At 35.4% G+C, this 18600-nt stretch overlaps 1 protein-coding gene and 1 long non-coding RNA gene across 2 annotated transcripts; both read left to right on the forward strand.

Moving 5' to 3' along the window:
• Positions 1 to 355: 355 nt before the first annotated feature.
• Positions 356 to 9711, forward strand: LOC132744886 (uncharacterized). Its single transcript, XR_009627761.1, has 3 exons — positions 356 to 569; positions 8885 to 9035; positions 9668 to 9711. It is a non-coding gene; the product is annotated as an uncharacterized LOC132744886 (long non-coding RNA).
• A 267-nt stretch (positions 9712 to 9978) lies between these two features.
• Positions 9979 to 18316, forward strand: LOC132744888 (chromodomain-helicase-DNA-binding protein 1-like). The gene is made up of 8 exons (XM_060733681.1): positions 9979 to 10007; positions 10713 to 10799; positions 13593 to 13700; positions 14087 to 14251; positions 14665 to 14815; positions 15584 to 15674; positions 17162 to 17302; positions 17767 to 18316. The coding sequence occupies exons 1-7, from the start codon at positions 9979 to 9981 to the stop codon at positions 17185 to 17187; spliced, it is 657 nt and encodes a 218-aa protein (XP_060589664.1). The 3' UTR covers positions 17188 to 17302; positions 17767 to 18316.
• The last annotated feature ends 284 nt before the right edge of the window (positions 18317 to 18600 follow it).

The following is an 18600-nucleotide window of genomic DNA, read 5'->3' on the forward strand; positions in this document are numbered from 1 at the left end:
GTTGTTATGGTGATGTTAGGAAAATCACAATATTTCCTTGAATAACAGAAATTTTCAAAAAATATTGGTTCTCCAGCAATTAAGCAGATACTGTTCTACCTGAAACTGGTCAAAACTCATTTTCGCCCAGATACCCATTTGGGCCAAAAATCGCTGAGCTTGTCACATATTGCTCTTCTTTATTGACATTTGCAGTAAATATTAAATATAAATACGGACAAGTGAACATTGAGTACGGACAAGTAAATTTCTTAGGTTACTTGTCCGTGGACAAGTACAATTTTCTGAGATTTTGCCGGCCCTGTTATGATATTATTCTTATTTCATGTGCATAGTGTCACTAATATTATCTTTATACTCACAACTAGTAAAAAAAATCATGTTTCTATAGATTATAAGATGTTGGAATATATATGAAGAAATTACCGAACTTTTAACAGTTAATTGTTTTATAATTTCAGGAACAAAAATGGAAATTTAGAATGTAGACTGGGCGAATATGACACTTACCATGTGAAGAATTTACATGAATTACCTTCATGAAGTCACAAATACAGGGAACAGAAGAGGTAAAATTGTTCAGTTCCTATCTCCCATTGTTTAAATTTCAGTATCATTAAAAAAATTAATCGTTGTCTTCCTTTGTTTATATTTTAGTCTAAATTTTTAGCAGAATTATCTCGCTATGGACACTTGGGCATAAACAATTTCATGTGAGTGTAACTTGCTACATATCACGAGGGATTTCAACTAAACATTCATAGAATAAGTTTAGTCAAGTGCCTTGGCAGATATTATTGGAATTTTCTCATTTGAACCATTTTTGGCAGTATTATGGTCTTTTATGGATTTTTTACCCTAAGTCTGCTGACAGCCTGGAACCATTCATTGTCTGAACTGTCTGCTATTTAATCAGTACTTGTATCAAAATTTTCCATTGGTTAATCAATGGTTTTGTCCAGTCTAAAAGATGGACAAGTCCATGTAAGAATGACTAAGGCCATCCTTAAAAAAATTTTGTTTGCAGTAACCCAACCCAGAATTTTCAAGGTGGGTAGGTAGGTTGTTTTTTTATGCCCCCGCCATGTAATGGCCGGGGCATATAGTGTTATCCTGTTCCGTCATTCCATCATTCCGTCATCATCAGTTTTCCGTTCATTATCTTAGTAACGGTTGCACATATTCAAATCAAATTTGACATATGGATATGTCATGAGAAAATACAGGTCAAGTTCGAATTTGGTCATGGTTCGATGATTTTTTGCAGAGTTAAGCCCCTTTTACTTTGAAAATAATATGAAATTTTCAGTTTCATTCATTATCTGCCCAAGGGCAACACATTCAACTCAAATTTGACATATGGATATGTCATCAGAAAATACAGGTCAAGTTCGAATTTGGTCATGGTTCGATGATTTTTGGCAGATTATGCCCCTTTTACTTTGAAAATAATCTGAAATTTTCAGTTTCTGTTCATTATCTCCCCAACGGTACAACACATTCAACTCAAATTTGACATATGGATATGTCATCAGAAAATACAGGTCAAGTTCAAATTTGGTCATGGTTTCGATGATTTTTGGCAGATTATGCCCCTTTTACTTTGAAAATAATGTGAAATTTTCAGTTTCTGTTTATTATCTCCCCAACAGTACAACACATTCAACTCAAATTTGACAGATGGATATGTTTTTGGAATGCCCAGGCCCCAGTTCGAATTTGTTCATTGTTCAATGATTTTTGGCAGAGTAATGCCCCTTTCACTTTGAAATTAATATGAAATTTACAGTTTTCTGTTCATTATCTACCCAACAGTGTTACATATTTCAACTCAAATTTGACATATGGATATGTCAAAGGAATGGGCAGGTCAAGTTGGAATTTGGTCATGGTTCGATGATTTTTTTGGCAGAGTTATGTCCCTTTCACTTTGAAAATAATATAGATACATCTTAGGAATAAGCAGTGTAAGTTTTGAATTTGGTCGTGGTTCAATGATATTGGACAAACTTATCTTTCTTGAATGTTGGAATAATTTTGAACTTTCAGCACTCATACTTTTGTGGAAATGTATGTAGCCATTATTTTGGCTACAAATATGAAATATGCTATTTTCAAAAGGTTGAGACTGAATAATTTCAGTGCCTTGAACATTGTATGAAAATGGTTTGTGTTAACATTGAAAAGTTTTAAGGGCTTTGAACTTAAAATGAAAACAATAATTTTGTGCAAACAAATTGGAACTAAATATTATAACATCTGAAATTTTGGCTGCATGCGGGGGCATCCGTGGCATGATGACACACTTCTAGTTTTTCTTTATTGAACTGTACTTGGAAGAACAATATATGCTTTGATAATCTGGTAACAATTAATAAATGGATCATTGAATTCTAATTTAATAAAGAACTTACATTTATTTTCTTCTATTAACCTTTAAAAGAACGAAAACAAAGCACAAGGCATAATTTTTCTGAGACCAAAAAAAATTTTTTTTATCCAGATCATGAAAAAAAATTTGAGTAGGGGCAAATTTTTTGAGTTGGTCGAGTTACTGCAAACATACATTTTTGTTAAGGATAGCCTAAGATATTTAGCTAAATAAGGGTTAAAGCTACAGCCTACATGCCTCCAGGTGAGGAATAAGAATCAGAAATGGCTAAATTGCTGGCTTTCAATTATTTGTCATCATTGCTAAATGTGTGAATTTTCTCTGGCCTTTTTAAGGGACCATGGATTCTTTCATGCAAGAAAGCTATTTAGCTAGCTTATGGAATGTAAATTGTTTCTACTTGGGTGACCTTTTGTGCTTAAAATAATGCACCAACGGGGCAACTGAGGCTTTTTTAGTTCACATGTCACAAAGTGACAGGATGAGCTTTTGTGATCGCTTTTCGTTCCGGCGTCGTCCGTCTGTCGTCCGTCCGTAAAACTTTTGCTTTAAATGACATCTCCTCATAAAACCACTGAGCCAATTTCATCCAAACTTCACAGGAATGTTCCTTTTGGTGGTCACCTTAAAAAATTGTTCAAAGAAATTTAATTCCATGCAGAACTCTGGTTGCCATGGCAACCGAAAGAAAAAATCTTTAAATATCTTCTTTTAAACAACCCTAAGAGCTAGAGCTTAGATATTTGGCATGAAAACATCTTCTAGTGAGTGTCTACCAAATTTGTTCAAATAAAAGCCCTGGGGTCAAAATTGGCCCCACCCCAGGGTGTCATTTGATTTTCCCTATATGCATATAGTAAAAAATTTAAAAATCTTCTTTTAAAGAACCCAAAGAGCTAGAGCTAAGATATTTGGCATGAAAAATCTTCTAGTGAGTGTCTACCAAGTTTGTTCAAATAAAAGCCCTGGGGTCAAAAAATTGATTTTCCCTATATGCATATAGTTAAAAACATAAAAAATCTTCTTTTAAAGAACCGAAAGAGCTAGAGCTAAGATATTTAGCATGAAAACATGTTCTAATAGGTGTCTACCAAGTTTGTTCAAATAAAAGCCCTGGGGTCAAAATTGGCCCCGCCCCGGGGGGTCATTGATTTTTTCTATATGCATATAGTAAAAACTTTTAAAAAATCTTCTTTAAAAGAACCCAAAGAGCTTGACCTAAGATATTAAGCATGAAACATCTTCTAATAAGTGTCTACCAAGATTGTTCAAATAAAAGCCCAGGGATCTTCTTTTAAAGAACTCAAAGAGCTATGGCTAAGATATTGAGCATCAAACATGTTCTAATGGGTGTCTACCAAGTTTGTTCAAATAAAAGCCCTGGGGTCAAAATTGGCCCGCCCCAGGGGGTCATTGATTTTTCCCTATATGCATAAAGTAAAAACTAAAAAAATCTTCTTTTAACCCATTACTTCATATACACGCCTTTTAACGCCTTTTTCACCCCCCCTTTTTTTGTTGTCTCAAATGATGAAAAATGCCTTATTTAGGCCCCAAACACTTGTTTTTGTTTGAGAAATGTTGTTAAAAAAAGTGACCTCTTTTTCGGCGCGGCCCCCCAACCAAAAGATACATCAGGGGGTTGCCAGAAGGGGCATGTGCCCCCTTCTGTTTGGGGGGGGGTTTGAAGGGGGGCGGAGTCCCCCTCATCGCCAAGAAAATTTTGGACTTGTGAGAGGCTGTAAATGACCCCAGATTGATCATAAGGTAACATGTAACCAACGTTGAAAAGCATTTGACTCTATCTCAATCCATTGCGAAGTTGCAGCACTTTGAAATCAATTTTGATGGAAAAAATCAACGCAAAATAGTGATTTTTGGCAATTTTGAGATGTCCCCTCGTTGCCATGGTAACAGAAAATTTAAGCCTGATCATGTTGTTGCAAGGGCAATGGTCCAGTCAACATTTGTGCCAAGTTTGATTAGTGTTGAAGCAGTTTTTATAGTATTATAGCAATTTGAACTTGTAACGGGAGACTTTTCAATGAAAACAGCCATTTTTCACAAAATGCTCATGAAGTAATGGGTTAATGAAAAAAATAAAAAAATCTACAAAACAACAATTTTTCTTCAAATTTATATGACAGGCCATGTTTAAACATGAAAAAACGCGATTTAGGGCAATTTCAAGTATTTTCATCATTTTCTGTTAACCCATTACTTCATATACACGCCTTTTAACGCCTTTTTCACCCCCCCCCCCCCTTTTTTTGTTGTCTCAAATGATGAAAAATGCCTTCTTTAGGCCCCAAACACTTGTTTTTGTTTGAGAAATGTTGTTAAAAAAAGTGACCTCTTTTTCGGCGCGGCCCCCCAACCAAAAGATACATCAGGGGGTTGCCAGAAGGGGGATGTGCCCCCTTCTGTTTGGGGGGGTTTGAAGGGGGGCGGAGTCCCCCTCATCGCCAAGAAAATTTTGGACTTGTGAGAGGCTGTAAATGACCCCAGATTGATCATAAGGTAACATGTAACCAACGTTGAAAAGCATTTGACTCTATCTCAATCCATTGAGAAGTTGCAGCACTTTGAAATCAATTTTGATGGAAAAAATCAACGCAAAATAGTGATTTTTGGCAATTTTGAGATGTCCCCTCGTTGCCATGGTAACAGAAAATTTAAGCCTGATCATGTTGTTGCAAGGGCAATGGTCCAGTCAACATTTGTGCCAAGTTTGATTAGTGTTGAAGCAGTTTTTATAGTATTATAGCAATTTGAACTTGTAACGGGAGACTTTTCAATGAAAACAGCCATTTTTCACAAAATGCTCATGAAGTAATGGGTTAATGAAAAAAATAAAAAAATCTACAAAACAACAATTTTTCTTCAAATTTATATGACAGGCCATGTTTAAACATGAAAAAACGTGATTTAGGGTAATTTCAAGTATTTTTCATCATTTTCTGTTAACCCATTACTTCATATACACGCCTTTTAACGCCTTTTTCACCCCCCCCCCTTTTTGTTGTCTCAAATGATGAAAAATGCCTTATTCAGGCCCCAAACACTTGTTTTTGTTTGAGAAATGTTGTTAAAAAAAGTGACCTCTTTTTCGGCGCGGCCCCCCAACCAAAAGATACATCAGGGGGTTGCCAGAAGGGGGATGTGCCCCCTTCTGTTTGGGGGGGGGTTTGAAGGGCGGCGGAGTCCCCGTCATCGCCAAGAAAATTTTGGACTTGTGAGAGGCTGTAAATGACCCCAGATTGATCATAAGGTAACATGTAACCAACGTTGAAAAGCATTTGACTCTATCTCAATCCATTGAGAAGTTGCAGCACTTTGAAATCAATTTTGATGGAAAAAATCAACGCAAAATAGTGATTTTTGGCAATTTTGAGATGTCCCCTCGTTGCCATGGTAACAGAAAATTTAAGCCTGATCATGTTGTTGCAAGGGCAATGGTCCAGTCAACATTTGTGCCAAGTTTGATTAGTGTTGAAGCAGTTTTTATAGTATTATAGCAATTTGAACTTGTAACGGGAGACTTTTCAATGAAAACAGCCATTTTTCACAAAATGCTCATGAAGTAATGGGTTAAAGAACCAAAAGAGTTAGAGCTAAGATATTTAGCATGAAACATGTTCTAATAAGTGTCTACCAAGTTTGTTCAAATAAAAGCCCTGGGGTCAAAATTGGCCCTGCCCCAGGGTTCATTGATTTTCCCTATATGCCTATAGTAAAAACTTAAAAAAATCTTCTCTTAAAGAACCCAAAGAGCTAGAGCGAGGATATTAAGCATGAAACATCTTCTTATCAGTGTCTACCAAGAGGGGTCATTGATTTTCCCTATATGCATATAGTAAAAACTTAAAAAATCTTCTTTTAAAGAACTCAAAGAGCTATGGCTTAGATATTTAGCATCAAACATGTTCTAATAGGTGTCTACCAAGTTTGTTCAAATAAAAGCCCTGGGGTCAAAATTGGCCCCTCCCCGGGGGTCATTGATTTTCTTTATATGTTTATAGCAAAAACTTAAAATCTTCTTTGAAAAAACCCAAAAAGCTAGAGTTTAGATATGAAGCATGAAACATCTTCTAGTAAGTGTCTACAAAGTTTGTTCAAATAAAAGCCCTTGGGTCAAAACTGGCCCCGCCCCAGGGGTGTCATTGTTTTTAACTATATGTGTATAGTTAAAACTTTAAAAAATCTTCTTTTAAAAAACCCATTGAGCTTGAGCTTAGATCTTTAGCATGAAACATCTTCTCATGGGTGTACCAAGTTTGTTCAAATAAAAGACCTTGGGTCAAAATTGGCCCGCCCCAGGGGGTCATTGATTTTCCCTATATAGTAAAAACTTAAAAAATCTTCTTTTAAAGAACTCAAAGAGCTAGAGCTAAGATATTTAGCATCAAACATGTTCTAATAGGTGTCAACCAAGTTTGTTCAAATAAAAGCCCTGGGGTCAAAATTGGCCCGCCCCGGGGGTCATTGATTTTCCTTATATGTGTATAGCAAAAACTTAAAGAAATCTTCTTTGAAAAAACCCAAATAGCTAGAGTTTTGATATTAAGCATGAAACATCTTTTAGTGAGTGTCTACAAAGTTTGTTCAAATAAAAGCCCTGGGGTCAAAATTGGCCCCGCCCAGGGGTTCATTGATTTTCCTTAGATGTGTATAGCAAAAACTTAAAATCTTCTTTGAAAAAACCCAAATAGTTAGAGTTTAGATATTAAGCATGAAACATCTTCTAGTAAGTGTCTACAAAGTTTGTTCAAATAAAAGCCCTGGGGTCAAAACTGGCCCCGCCCCAGGGGTGTCATTGTTTTTAACTATATGTTTATAGTAAAAACTTAAAAAAATCTTTTAGAAAGCCCAATGAGCTAGAGCTTAGATGTTTAGCATGAAACATCATCTTATGGGTGTGTGTGTGTGGGGGGGGGCTATATACAGGTGAGCGACCTCAGGGCCATCATGGCCCTCTTCTCTTGTTTACCTTTCCATTGCTTTTTTATGCTCCCCGAAAAAATTTCGGGGGAGCATATAGTCGCCACCTCCGTCCGTCCGTCCGTCCCCTTTTCTTGTCCAGGACATAACTTTGAAACAACAAGAGGTATCAACATGAAACTTTGTAGGTAGATAGATCTCATTAAGTAGGTGTGCAGTGCACAAGAACCGTAACTCTGCCTTGCCTAATTTTTGAATTATTCCCCTTTGTTTATTTTTACACTTTGAACTTTGTCCGGGACATAACTCTAAAAGTATAAGAGGTATCAACATGAAACTTTGTAGGTAGATAGATCTCATTGAGTAGGTGTGCAGTGCACAAGAACCGTAACTCTGCCTTGTCTAATTTTTGAATTATCCCCCTTTGTTTATTTTACACTTTGAACTTTGTCCGGGACATAACTCTAAAAGTATAAGAGGTATCAACATGAAACTTTGTAGGTAGATAGATCTCATTGAGTAGGTGTGCAGTGAACAAGAACCTTAACTCTGCCTTGCCTAATTTTTGAATTACCCCCCTCTGTTTATTTTTACACTTTGAACTTTGTCCGGGACATATTTCTTAATGTATAAGAGATATCAACATGAAACTTTGTAGGTAGATAGATCTCATTGAGTAAGTTTGCAGTGCACAAGAACTGTAACACTGTCTTGCCTACTTTTGGAGTTATTGCCCTTTGTTCATTTTGACACTTTGAACTTTGTCTGGGACATTACTCTAAAATTATAAGAGATATTAACATGAAACTAGGTAGATAGATAGGTCTCATTGGGTGGAAGTGCAGTGCTTAAGAATCATTACTCTGCCTTGCCTTATTTTGAAGTAATTGCCCTTTGTTTATTTTTACTTTTTGACTTTTGTCCTGGACATTACTTTAAAACTATTAGAGATATCAACATGAAACTTTGTAGGTAGCTAGATGTAATTGGATAGAACTGCAACGCTTCAAGAAGCTAAACAAAGCCTGGTCTAATTTTGGAGTTATTGCCCTTTGTTCATTTTTTTTTATACTTTCCTGTGTCCAGAACCTTCTCGGGGAGCATCACCCGGTTCAACCGGTTCTTGTTGTTACCTGAAATGAATTATTCATAAGATTAGTGAACCAGGTAAATATCATAGGAGTTGACAAACCTTGTAGATGCTTAATTTGTTTAGATACTCTTTGTCACATTATTGCTCTAAGTTGTAATAAAATTGTTTCTATATTTGGAGAGACGTTTACACTATCATTTAGAAACATTACAACTGAAACCTACAGACTTGATTTTCTAAAAAAAAGCACTACCATACATGCCCTGAGCGACGTTAAATTACGGAATAGTGGCAAACGGTGTTAACCCTATAACACAGTTAAAATGTTGACAATTAGTTTCAGAATTGCACATGTACAGCCTGTACAGGATTCCAGGGGTTTTATTATACAGTTGTAAAATAAGGAATGAGTGTTTATAGAAGGTATTCAGTTATAATGTGAAATGTTCTGTTTTCAGTTTGATAGTGTGTCGAGTGCGTCTAAAGCGACAATAAATGCAACATCATTGACATCTAGTACAACCTCTTCAGCTATATCATCCACTGGTACGACTGTGATCAGCAGTACGACAACAAAAATCTCAACGTTGCCGTCTGCTACAGCTGCTTGTAAGTGTATCTTTTAACCTTTGACCCCTCTAGTTTGCATAATCATACAGTAATGGTCTTATATTATTCATTTATCATTTTGTGTAAGGAAGCTATCCAGGTAGCTTATGGAACGTCAGTGTTTGAACTTGAGTACTTGCTCGTGCCTGAAATAATGCACTAGAGGGCTTCTGTCCAAAATCTTTATCCACCAGTAAAGCTGAGAAGTCACCATATGACCTTATTAAAGTGTTGATGAGACTTCAAACCCCAACCAAGTTAAATATGAAATATTCAAGTTAAGAAATATCATGTTGTTTTGTTGGATTTTAGTAATGGAAACACCATGTATAGCTGTATGTATCAATTTCTTGTAATTATTTATTTAATGAAATCTCTTCCCCTTTAATTTGTATAATGGACATGTATTTCATTGAGTTTCAACTGCTAAAAAGTATATGTTGTAACATTTTCTCCAATGAATCTGCAACATGAGTTCTATCTTTTTTTAACCTACAAAAAAAATAAATGTTTGTCATGTCGAAATTCTTGCACCGCTGGTGGCTCTTGTTCTATTTGATTGTTGTTTTCTTCTATGATTAAATGACAAATACCCAATAATTAATAAAAAGAAATGTTTTATTTTATTTAAGCATCCAAAGCCCCACCCAACTTGCCACCAGGTGTACCTTTAATGTACCTTTAAAGTTCACCGTGCAGTCTGATCAGGATCCATGCTGGTCGCTATCAGTTTCTCTACTTGTAATAGAGTTGGTAAGCGAACAGCATGGATCCTGATCAGACTGCGCGAATGCCCAGGCTGGTCTGGATTCATGCTGGTCGCAAACGCACATTATGTTGGTTTTGTCATGACGTGTCTCAAATACAAAAGTTGTCTTGAGCAACCAACAGTATAGAGCCTGGTCACCTAGCATGTATGTCTGGTGGTAAAAGCTAATCCCTTATGGTTGTGGTGGTGTTAGCATCGCCACAGTAAATTTATACTTCTTCCAGGTCTTCCATCAGCAATAAAAACTGGAAAGTTAACATTATTATGTTAACTGTGTTTATATTAACCCAACCAATTTTTTATGCTCCCTGAAAAATTTCGGGGGAGCATATAGTCGGCGCCTTGTCCGTCTGTCTGTCCGTTGTCTTGTCCGGAGCATTACTTGAAAACCCTTGGAGATAATTTGTTGAAACTTCATACAGTGACACTTTGAACTTTGTCCGGAACATAACTTTAAAACTATAAGAGATATCAAGATGAAACATTGTAGGTAGATAGATCTCACTGAGTAGAGGTGCAGTGCAAAAGAACCATAACTCTGTTAAGCCTCATTTTTGAATTATCTCCCCTTTTAGAAAAATCTTGTAGTGCACAAGAATCATAATTCTGCCTTGCCTTATTCTGGAGTTATTGCCCTTAGTTTATTTTTGCTTTTTGAAATTGTTCGGGGACATAACTCGGAAATCATAAGAGATATCATCAAGAAACTTTGAGGTTGATAGATCACATTGATTAGAAGTGCAGTGCAAAGAACAGTAACTCTGCCTTGCCTAATTTTGGAATTATTGCACTTTGAACTTTTTCCAGGGACATAACTCTGAAACTACAAAAGGTGTACTTTCTGTGTCCAAAACCTATTTAATATATTCCTCATCTTTATTTATGTTAATGATTTCAATTGATTACAGGGTTTACAAGGTCTGCAGGGATTACAGCAACCCCAGCTGTGCAACTTGGAAGAATTCCAGTATCTTCAACAGAGAATGCCACCTCTTGTAAGTTTTACTATTTGTAGGTTTCATTGAGAATTCAAATTTTTATGCTGTGAATAATGATAGATTAGCAAACTACCTACAATTGGATGAATTTATTCATTTAGAATTACTTCATTGAATTATTAAACCCCCGAAACGAAGTTTGGGGGAGTATATAGGAGTTGCTTTTTGTCGGTCCAGACGTCCGTTGCATTTTCCTTGTCCATAACTTGAAGACTACTGATTGGAATTCAATATAACTACATACAATGGTCAAGCATATTGAGAGGAAGTGCAGTGAATAAGAACCATAACTCTATATTGACTAATTACAGAGTTATTGCCTTTTGTTACTTTTCCTTGTCCGGAGCATAACTTGAAAAGTACTGGTTAAAATTCAAAACAACTTCATACAATGGTCAAGCACAATAAGAGGAAGTGCAGTGCACAAGAACCATAACTCTATCTGAAGTAATTACAGAGATATTGCCCTTTGTTACCTTTCCATTGCTTTTTTTTGTCTGAAGCATAACATGAAGACTAATGGTTGGAATTCAATATGACTTCATACAATCATCAAGCACATAAAGAGGAAGTGCAGTGTACAAGAACCATAACTCTCTTGACTTATTACAGAGTTATTGCCCTTTGTTACTATTCCTTGTCCGGAGCATAACTTGAAAAGTAATGGTTGGAATTGAAAACAATTTCATACAATGGTCAAGCACAATAAAAGGAAGTGCAGTGTACAAGAACCATCACTCTATCAGTATTTATAGAGTTATTGCCCTTTTTATATGCCCGAAAGGGCATATTATGTTATACCCCCTGGCGTCCGTCCGTTAGCAATTTGTCTGTTAGCTATTTGGTTTCCGGAGCATAACTTAAGTTCCATTTGGCCCCCAATGTTCAAACTTCATAGGATTATTGTCCATATTGGGTAGATGACCCCTATTGATTTTGGGGTCAAAAGGTCAGGTCAAGTCACTATTACCTTGATACTGAAAACAGTTTCCGTCTGTTAGCACTTTGGTTTCCGGAGCATAACTTAAGTTCCATCTGTCTCACAATGTTCAAACTTCATAGGATTATTGTCCATATTAGGTAGAAGACCCCTATTGATTTTGGGGTCAAAAGGTTCAAGGTCAAGGTCACTATTACCTTAAAACTTAATAACAATTTCCGGAGCATAACGTAAGTTCCATTTGACCCACAATTATCAAACTTAAAAGGATGATTGTCCATATTGGGTAGAAGACCACAATTGATTTTTGGGTCAAAAGGTTAAAGGTAAAGGTCACTATTACCTTGATACTGAAAACAGTTTCCGTCCGTTAGCAATTCGTCCGTTAGCAATTTGGTTTCTGGAGCATAACTTAAGTTCCATTTGGCCCACAATGTTCAAACTTCATAGGATGATTGTCCATATTGGGAAGAAGACTCTTATTGATTTTGGGGTCACAAGGTCAAAGGTCAAGGTCACTATTACCTTTAAACTGAAAACAGTTTCTGGAGCATAACTTAAGTTCCATTTGACCCACAATGTTCAAACTTCATAGGATGATTGTTTATATTGGGTAGAAGACCCCTATTGATTTTGGGGTCACAAGGTCAAAGGTCAAGGTCACTATTACCTTGATACAGAAATCAGTTTCCCAGAGCATAATTTAAGTTCCATTTGACCCACAATGTTCAAACTTCATAAGTTGATTGTCCATATTAAGTAGAAGACCCCTATTGATTTTGGGGTCAAAAGGTCAAAGGTCAAGATCACTATTACTTTGATACTGAAAACAGTTTCCGGAGCATAACTTAAGTTCCATTTGACCCACATATTCAAACTTCATAGGATGATTGTCCATATAAGGTAAAATACCCCTATTGATTTTAGGGTCACAAGGTCAAAGGTTAAGGTCATTATTAATGACTTAAATATTAATCAACCTACATCTGTAAAATTTTATAAGATGAACAGCTAATTCCCATGTCTAATGAATGTTTCATCCTTACTAAAAAAAAAAAAAAACTTTCGGGCATATAATGCTCTGCCTAGCGGTGCTCTTGTTTACCTTTCCATTGCTTTTTTCTTGTCCAGAGCATAACTTGAAAACTACTATTCAATACAATTTCATACAATGGTCAAATATATTGAGAGGAAGCGCAGTGCACAGAAACCATAACTCTTTCTTGACTCAATTAATCTTGGAATTTAATACAACTTCATACAATGGTCAAGGGAAATGAGAGGAACTGCAGTGTACTATAACCATACCTCCATCTTTAGTATTTTTAGAGTTATTGCCCTTATTTCCTTTTCCTTGTCTGAATTATAACTTAAAAACTAATGTTTAGAATTCAATGCAACTTCATACAATGGTCAAGCCAAATGAGAGGAAGTGCAGTGCTCAAGAAGCGTAACTCTTTCTGGCCTTATTACAGAGTAATTCAATAAAACTTCATCATTGGTCAACCACATTAAAAGGAAATGCAACATACAAGAACCACAACTATCTATAATTGCCCACAACCATAACTCTATTTTAATTCTTTAGCAAGGTATTCTGTTACTAGTAACTTTCTCATTTCTGAAGCAGTCTTGGGGGGGAGGGGGAGGGTATTAATCACATTTAATGATAGTTCTAGTTTGCATTGAAGTATAATAGATTTTTGAATCACATTGGAAGGAATGCCATGCGCATTTAAGAGTTTTAGTATTACTGGAAAAATTCATAGTTGTTTTTTGTTTCTTTAGAACATCTATATATATATATGGTTATGTAAAGCTATATTATAATGTTTGGCTATGTTTTACAGGTTAATTGATATTGCTTGTGACGCAAAACTCGGACAGTCAGAATTTGATCTGAGAAAGTTGGCAGAACCGCTCAAATGCCAAAAAACAGGAACAGGAGAATCCAGAAGGTGAGTCTCGAAATATGTTAGAAACAGCAAATATTTAGAGAATTAACATAATTTTGTTTGTGAAATTGTGTAAGATGTAAGTAAATAGTGACTGTTTAAGATGTCAGTATTGACCAAGAGAGAGTTTAAGACTTATATGTTATGTATGCTGTTTACACATTAGTATCTTTCTCAAATTTGTCGGAACAAAGGTTTATATTTTTTACACTTAAGCATTTCGCTCCTCGTCCATAACATGATTATACATTATTGTGTCAAACAATATAATGATATATACAATGTTGATCCACTGTTTACATTATATATTGATCAGTGTGCTATCATTGTATGTTTGTACTTTTCATAAAAGGTTACCAAGATAATGTGTTTGGTTATATTATGTAAAGACACAAGTCTTTTATTACTTCAGGGACAGGCAACAAGAAAGGATCTCCAAGAATCCTATGTAAAATTGGAAGTGTAAATGTCAACTTTCAATCCATCCTGAAAGCCAATGCTGAACTGGAACCCTTAGTCAGATATATACCTAAAACCAAAACAGAACGTAAAAAGTAAGTTCTAGGAGGTGTCTGGAATAAAAATACTAACAGTAAAGGATGTGTAAACAAAAAGTATTTTGACTATAAATAGTTACAGATCTACCCCTTTTTGCATTGAAAAAATAACAATGAAGATTGTCATCAAAGTATCGCCTCCTTATTTGAAATGAAACTTAAATGTAATCATTTTGATAATTATGCATATTGTCTTTGCAAATATTTATTAACATAATGATATTTATTAAGTTTGTTAATGATACCATAAGAACTTTAATATCTTCCAAAGTTTTTTAACGAATGAATGAATGAATATTGGACCATTTCTAATATATTTTTTTATTGAGATGTCAATGACTTTATTGTAAAGTATTCAAATGTAAAGTTTTATCAGAGTTATTATAGTAAAGTATGCATGTATTATGTAGGTTCCGTATAGACTTCCATACTAAGAAGGAACAGTATGACTGTAATTGGGACGTTGAGGATGACTCAAACCTTCTCAAGGGTATATATGAGTATGGTATGGGTAACTGGGAAAAAATCAAAATGGACCAAGAGCTTGGCTTGTATGATAAGGTATTTATCTTCTCTCTCTCGGTTTGATATTTGAGCCGCGCCATGACAAAACCAACATAATAAGTTTACGACCAGCATGGATCCAGACCAGCCTGCGCAGTTGCGCAGTTTGATCAGGATTTATGCTGTTTGCTTACAAACCCTATAAAAAGTAGAGAAACTGACAGTGAACAGCATGAATCCTGATCAGACTGCGCAGATGCGCAGGCTGGTCTGGATCCATGCTGGTCGCAAACCCACTTTGTTGGTTTTGTCGTGACACGGCTCTTTTTATTTCTGAGTTAAACATGTTTCTATCTTTCTGATAAGATTTAAATTGTATTTTAATTTTGTTGAAGAATACAAAGTTTTCATAACAAGTCATGATTGAGCGACATGAAGAAATGGTGACATATAAACATAGGAATATAATAGCCACAACATACTTGAATTATTGTAAGTCATTGCAGCTTGGCATATTATTGTTATGTAAATTCTATGATTTATTTGCTGATTTCATACTTCAGCACAATCCTACCTTATATCTTTACTTAGCATGATGATTGTATCCAGTTAACTGACTGGCTCTGTTGATAATAGATTGCTTTGATTAAATTTCCAGATCAAATGCTTAATATATTAACAGAGCACCCAGCAGTATTGAGCGTTCATCTTGTCAGCCTGCACTTATAGAAGTATAAGTCTGCCAGGTCTCTTGTTTTAGACCGTGTAGCATTTATTTTGAAAAAAAACACCAGTTATTGACAAGAGATGTTTTCATTATTTCAGATTTTACCAGACGGAGGTAAAACTCCACAAGCAAAACAATTAAAAACAAGAGCGGATTATCTTCTTAGGAAAATAAAGAAACATTTAGATGGTGGGGCTGTTGGTGAAAGTCCATTTTTGAAATGTTGACTACATTTTTTTTTATATTTACGATATGTTCATTTTTTTTTTATAAAGATGCTTTAGAAGATAACTTTTTCTTGTTCTAGTAATATTATGTGAGTTCTTTCCCTTGGTTAAGTTTGATGGACTTAATTTCATGTATTCAGTTGTATGTACGTTTTATTAGCATGTAGATGATAAATGTTATATAAAGTGTCTTTTGATTTTTAGCTCACCTGTCACAAAGTGAGAGGGTGAGCTTTTGTGATCGCTTTTCGTCCAGCGTCCGTCCGTAAACCTTTGCTTCAAATGACATCTCCTCATAAACCACTCAGCAAATTTCATCCAAACTTCACAGGAATGTTCCTTTGGTGGTCACCTTTAAAAATTGTTCAAAGAATTTAATTCCATGCAGAACTCTGGTTGCCATGGCAACCGAAAGAAAAAAACTTTAAATATCTTCTTTTAAAGAACGCAAAGAGCTAGAGCTTAGATATTTGGCATGAAACATCTTCTAGTGAATGTCTACCAAGTTTGTTCAAATAAAAGCCCTGGGGTCAAAATTGACCCTGCCCCAGGGGGTCATAGATTTTCCCTATATGCATATAGTAAAAACTTAAAAAATCTTCTTTTAAAGAACCCAAAGAGCTAGAGCTAAGATATTTAGCATGAAACATTTCTAATGAGTGTCTACCAAGTTTGTTCAAATAAAAGCTCTGGGGTCAAAATTGGCCCCGCCCCAGGGGGTCATTGATTTTCCCTATATGCATATAGTAAAAACTTAAAAAATTTTCTTTTAAAGAACTCAAAGAGCTAGAGCTAAGATATTCAGCATGAAACATGTTCTAATGGGTGTCTACCAAGTATGTTCAAATAAAAGCCCTGGGGTCAAAACTGGCCCCGCCCGGGGGGGGGGGATGTCATTGATTTTCCTTATATGTGTATAGCAAAAACTTAAAAATCTTCTTTGGAAAAACCCAAATAGCTAGAGTTTAGATATTAAGCATGAAACATCTTTAAGTAAATATCTACAAAGTTTGATCAAATAAACGCCCGGGGGTCAAAACTGGCCCTGCCCCAGGGGTGACATTGTTTTAAACTATATGTGTATAGTAAAAACTTTAAAAATCTTCTTTTAAAAAAGCCAATGAGCTAGAACTTAGATGTTTAGCATGAAACATCTTCTTATGGGTGTGTACCAAGTCTGTTCAAATAAACAAATAAAAGCCCTTGGGTAAAAATTGGCCCGGGGGTGGGGGGCCTATATACAGGTGAGCGACCTGAGGGCCATCATGGCCCTCTTGTTTTTTTTGTCGATTAAAATATACCCCTAGACCCATAGCCAAATCAGTTGTTTTAATAAGCACATCTGTTGCCTGAGATAAAAAATTAAAAACCCTCAGCATGCATGGAGTATCTGATCCAGTACTGTGGCAGTGCTAATTTATAACTAGTTTATGTGTACTGTATTTTCAGGAAAGAAAACCGCAAGGAGGAGCTAAAGAATGAAATTCCTCCAGAACCTGAGAATGGTCATGCTGAATCTGTTTGTGTTGTTCTAAAACACCTAATGGAACAAGAATAGAGAGGCTGTTTTTGAAGTCTCGGTCATTAAAAGTAAATTTATTTTCACTTTTTGCTAAAAATCATCTCTCATATATTTAATTACCTAGAATAATATGAGATTTTCATGATATCAGTTCTATCAAACTTTGGTTCAAATTTAATAGAAAATTCAAATTTTATTTGTTTGATTTGAAATCTGGTATATTCATATGCACATGAACTGATCTGAATTTAAAGTACTGTATATGTATGTTCTCTATTATACTTACTTTTGAAGTTATTGTCTTTAATATTTTTCATACTCGAATTCTCTTAGGGTTAAGTAAACAAATTTTTTCTTTGATCACCTTAAACATGATAGTTACAATAAATTACTTTGGCATTATGAGAATTATGACCATGTTTGACCATTGTTTTCAGGCATGACATTAAGAGCCATTATATCCCCGTAGTTGTTTATTTCACTTCCTTTACCTGAAATGTGGTATAATGTTTTGTTGTTTTATATATTTCAGTATCTGTATTATTTCACATTCTGTCATGAAGATTGTCCAGATGATTGTCCACATTGTTACAAACTTCCTGAGAAAGACATTACCATGTGAACCAACAAGTGAATATCCTGAACCAATAACATATGAAGAAGCTGGATTAGGAAAGAATGAAATGCTTTTTGTCCAAGATAATGAATCTTGAATGGCAGATAATATGATATTCTGTGATATTAGAACACAATGCAATGTTCATGCTTGAAGATACTTCGTCTAAGTGTAAAAAATGTGTAAATTCAAGATCTTTTTATGGGAAAGATGATATTGTAAGGGTGGATATTGTCCATCTTTCTGTCCATTTTCCTGTTGTGATCAATATCTTACAACCAGTTGTTCAGATTGTTATTTGAAATGAGACGGAATTTTGTTTAAAATGCCATCATGATCCAACACATTGTTGAGGAGTTATTGCCCTTTGTTATTTAAAAATAGAAAGTGTCACGCTGCATAATTTCAGTTTGAGCCGTAACTTTGTTAGACTTTATTCAATGTGGCCATACCACATGACTTTTCGGGTACGGAACACGCCGTTTTTTCACCCGATTCAGGTATGTTTTTTATTCATAACTTATTTATTACTCAACCGATTTTGATCAGATAAGGCGCAGAGTACCCGTAATTATATCAGTTATCCACGGTAAATCAAAATTCTGAAAACCCCTGAATGGTTTTTGAGAACATTCGAGTACAGTTTTCTTTTCATAGCCTGGGCCGAGGGGAACGGTACACACTCATTTGGCATAACAGGCGATTTCTAGCAAGTCATATGTTTTTTGACACAATTTCATACAAAAATAC

The sequence above is a fragment of the Ruditapes philippinarum genome, unplaced genomic scaffold, assembly GCF_026571515.1.
Source record: "Ruditapes philippinarum isolate M1 unplaced genomic scaffold, ASM2657151v2 ctg2706_1_1_1_1, whole genome shotgun sequence".
Classification (NCBI taxonomy): Eukaryota; Metazoa; Mollusca; class Bivalvia; order Venerida; family Veneridae; genus Ruditapes; species Ruditapes philippinarum.

What these genes read in the sequence shown, in the direction of transcription:
- LOC132744888 (XM_060733681.1), top strand. Translation starts at nt 9,979, where the DNA reads ATGGTTGTGGTGGTGTTAGCATCGCCACA. An exon ending in GGAACAGGAGAATCCAGAAG is followed by an intron (nt 13,701 to 14,086) that starts GTGAGTCTCGAA and finishes TATTATGTAAAG; the next exon opens with ACACAAGTCTTTTATTACTT. An exon ending in AGCTTGGCTTGTATGATAAG is followed by an intron (nt 14,816 to 15,583) that starts GTATTTATCTTC and finishes TCATTATTTCAG; the next exon opens with ATTTTACCAGACGGAGGTAA.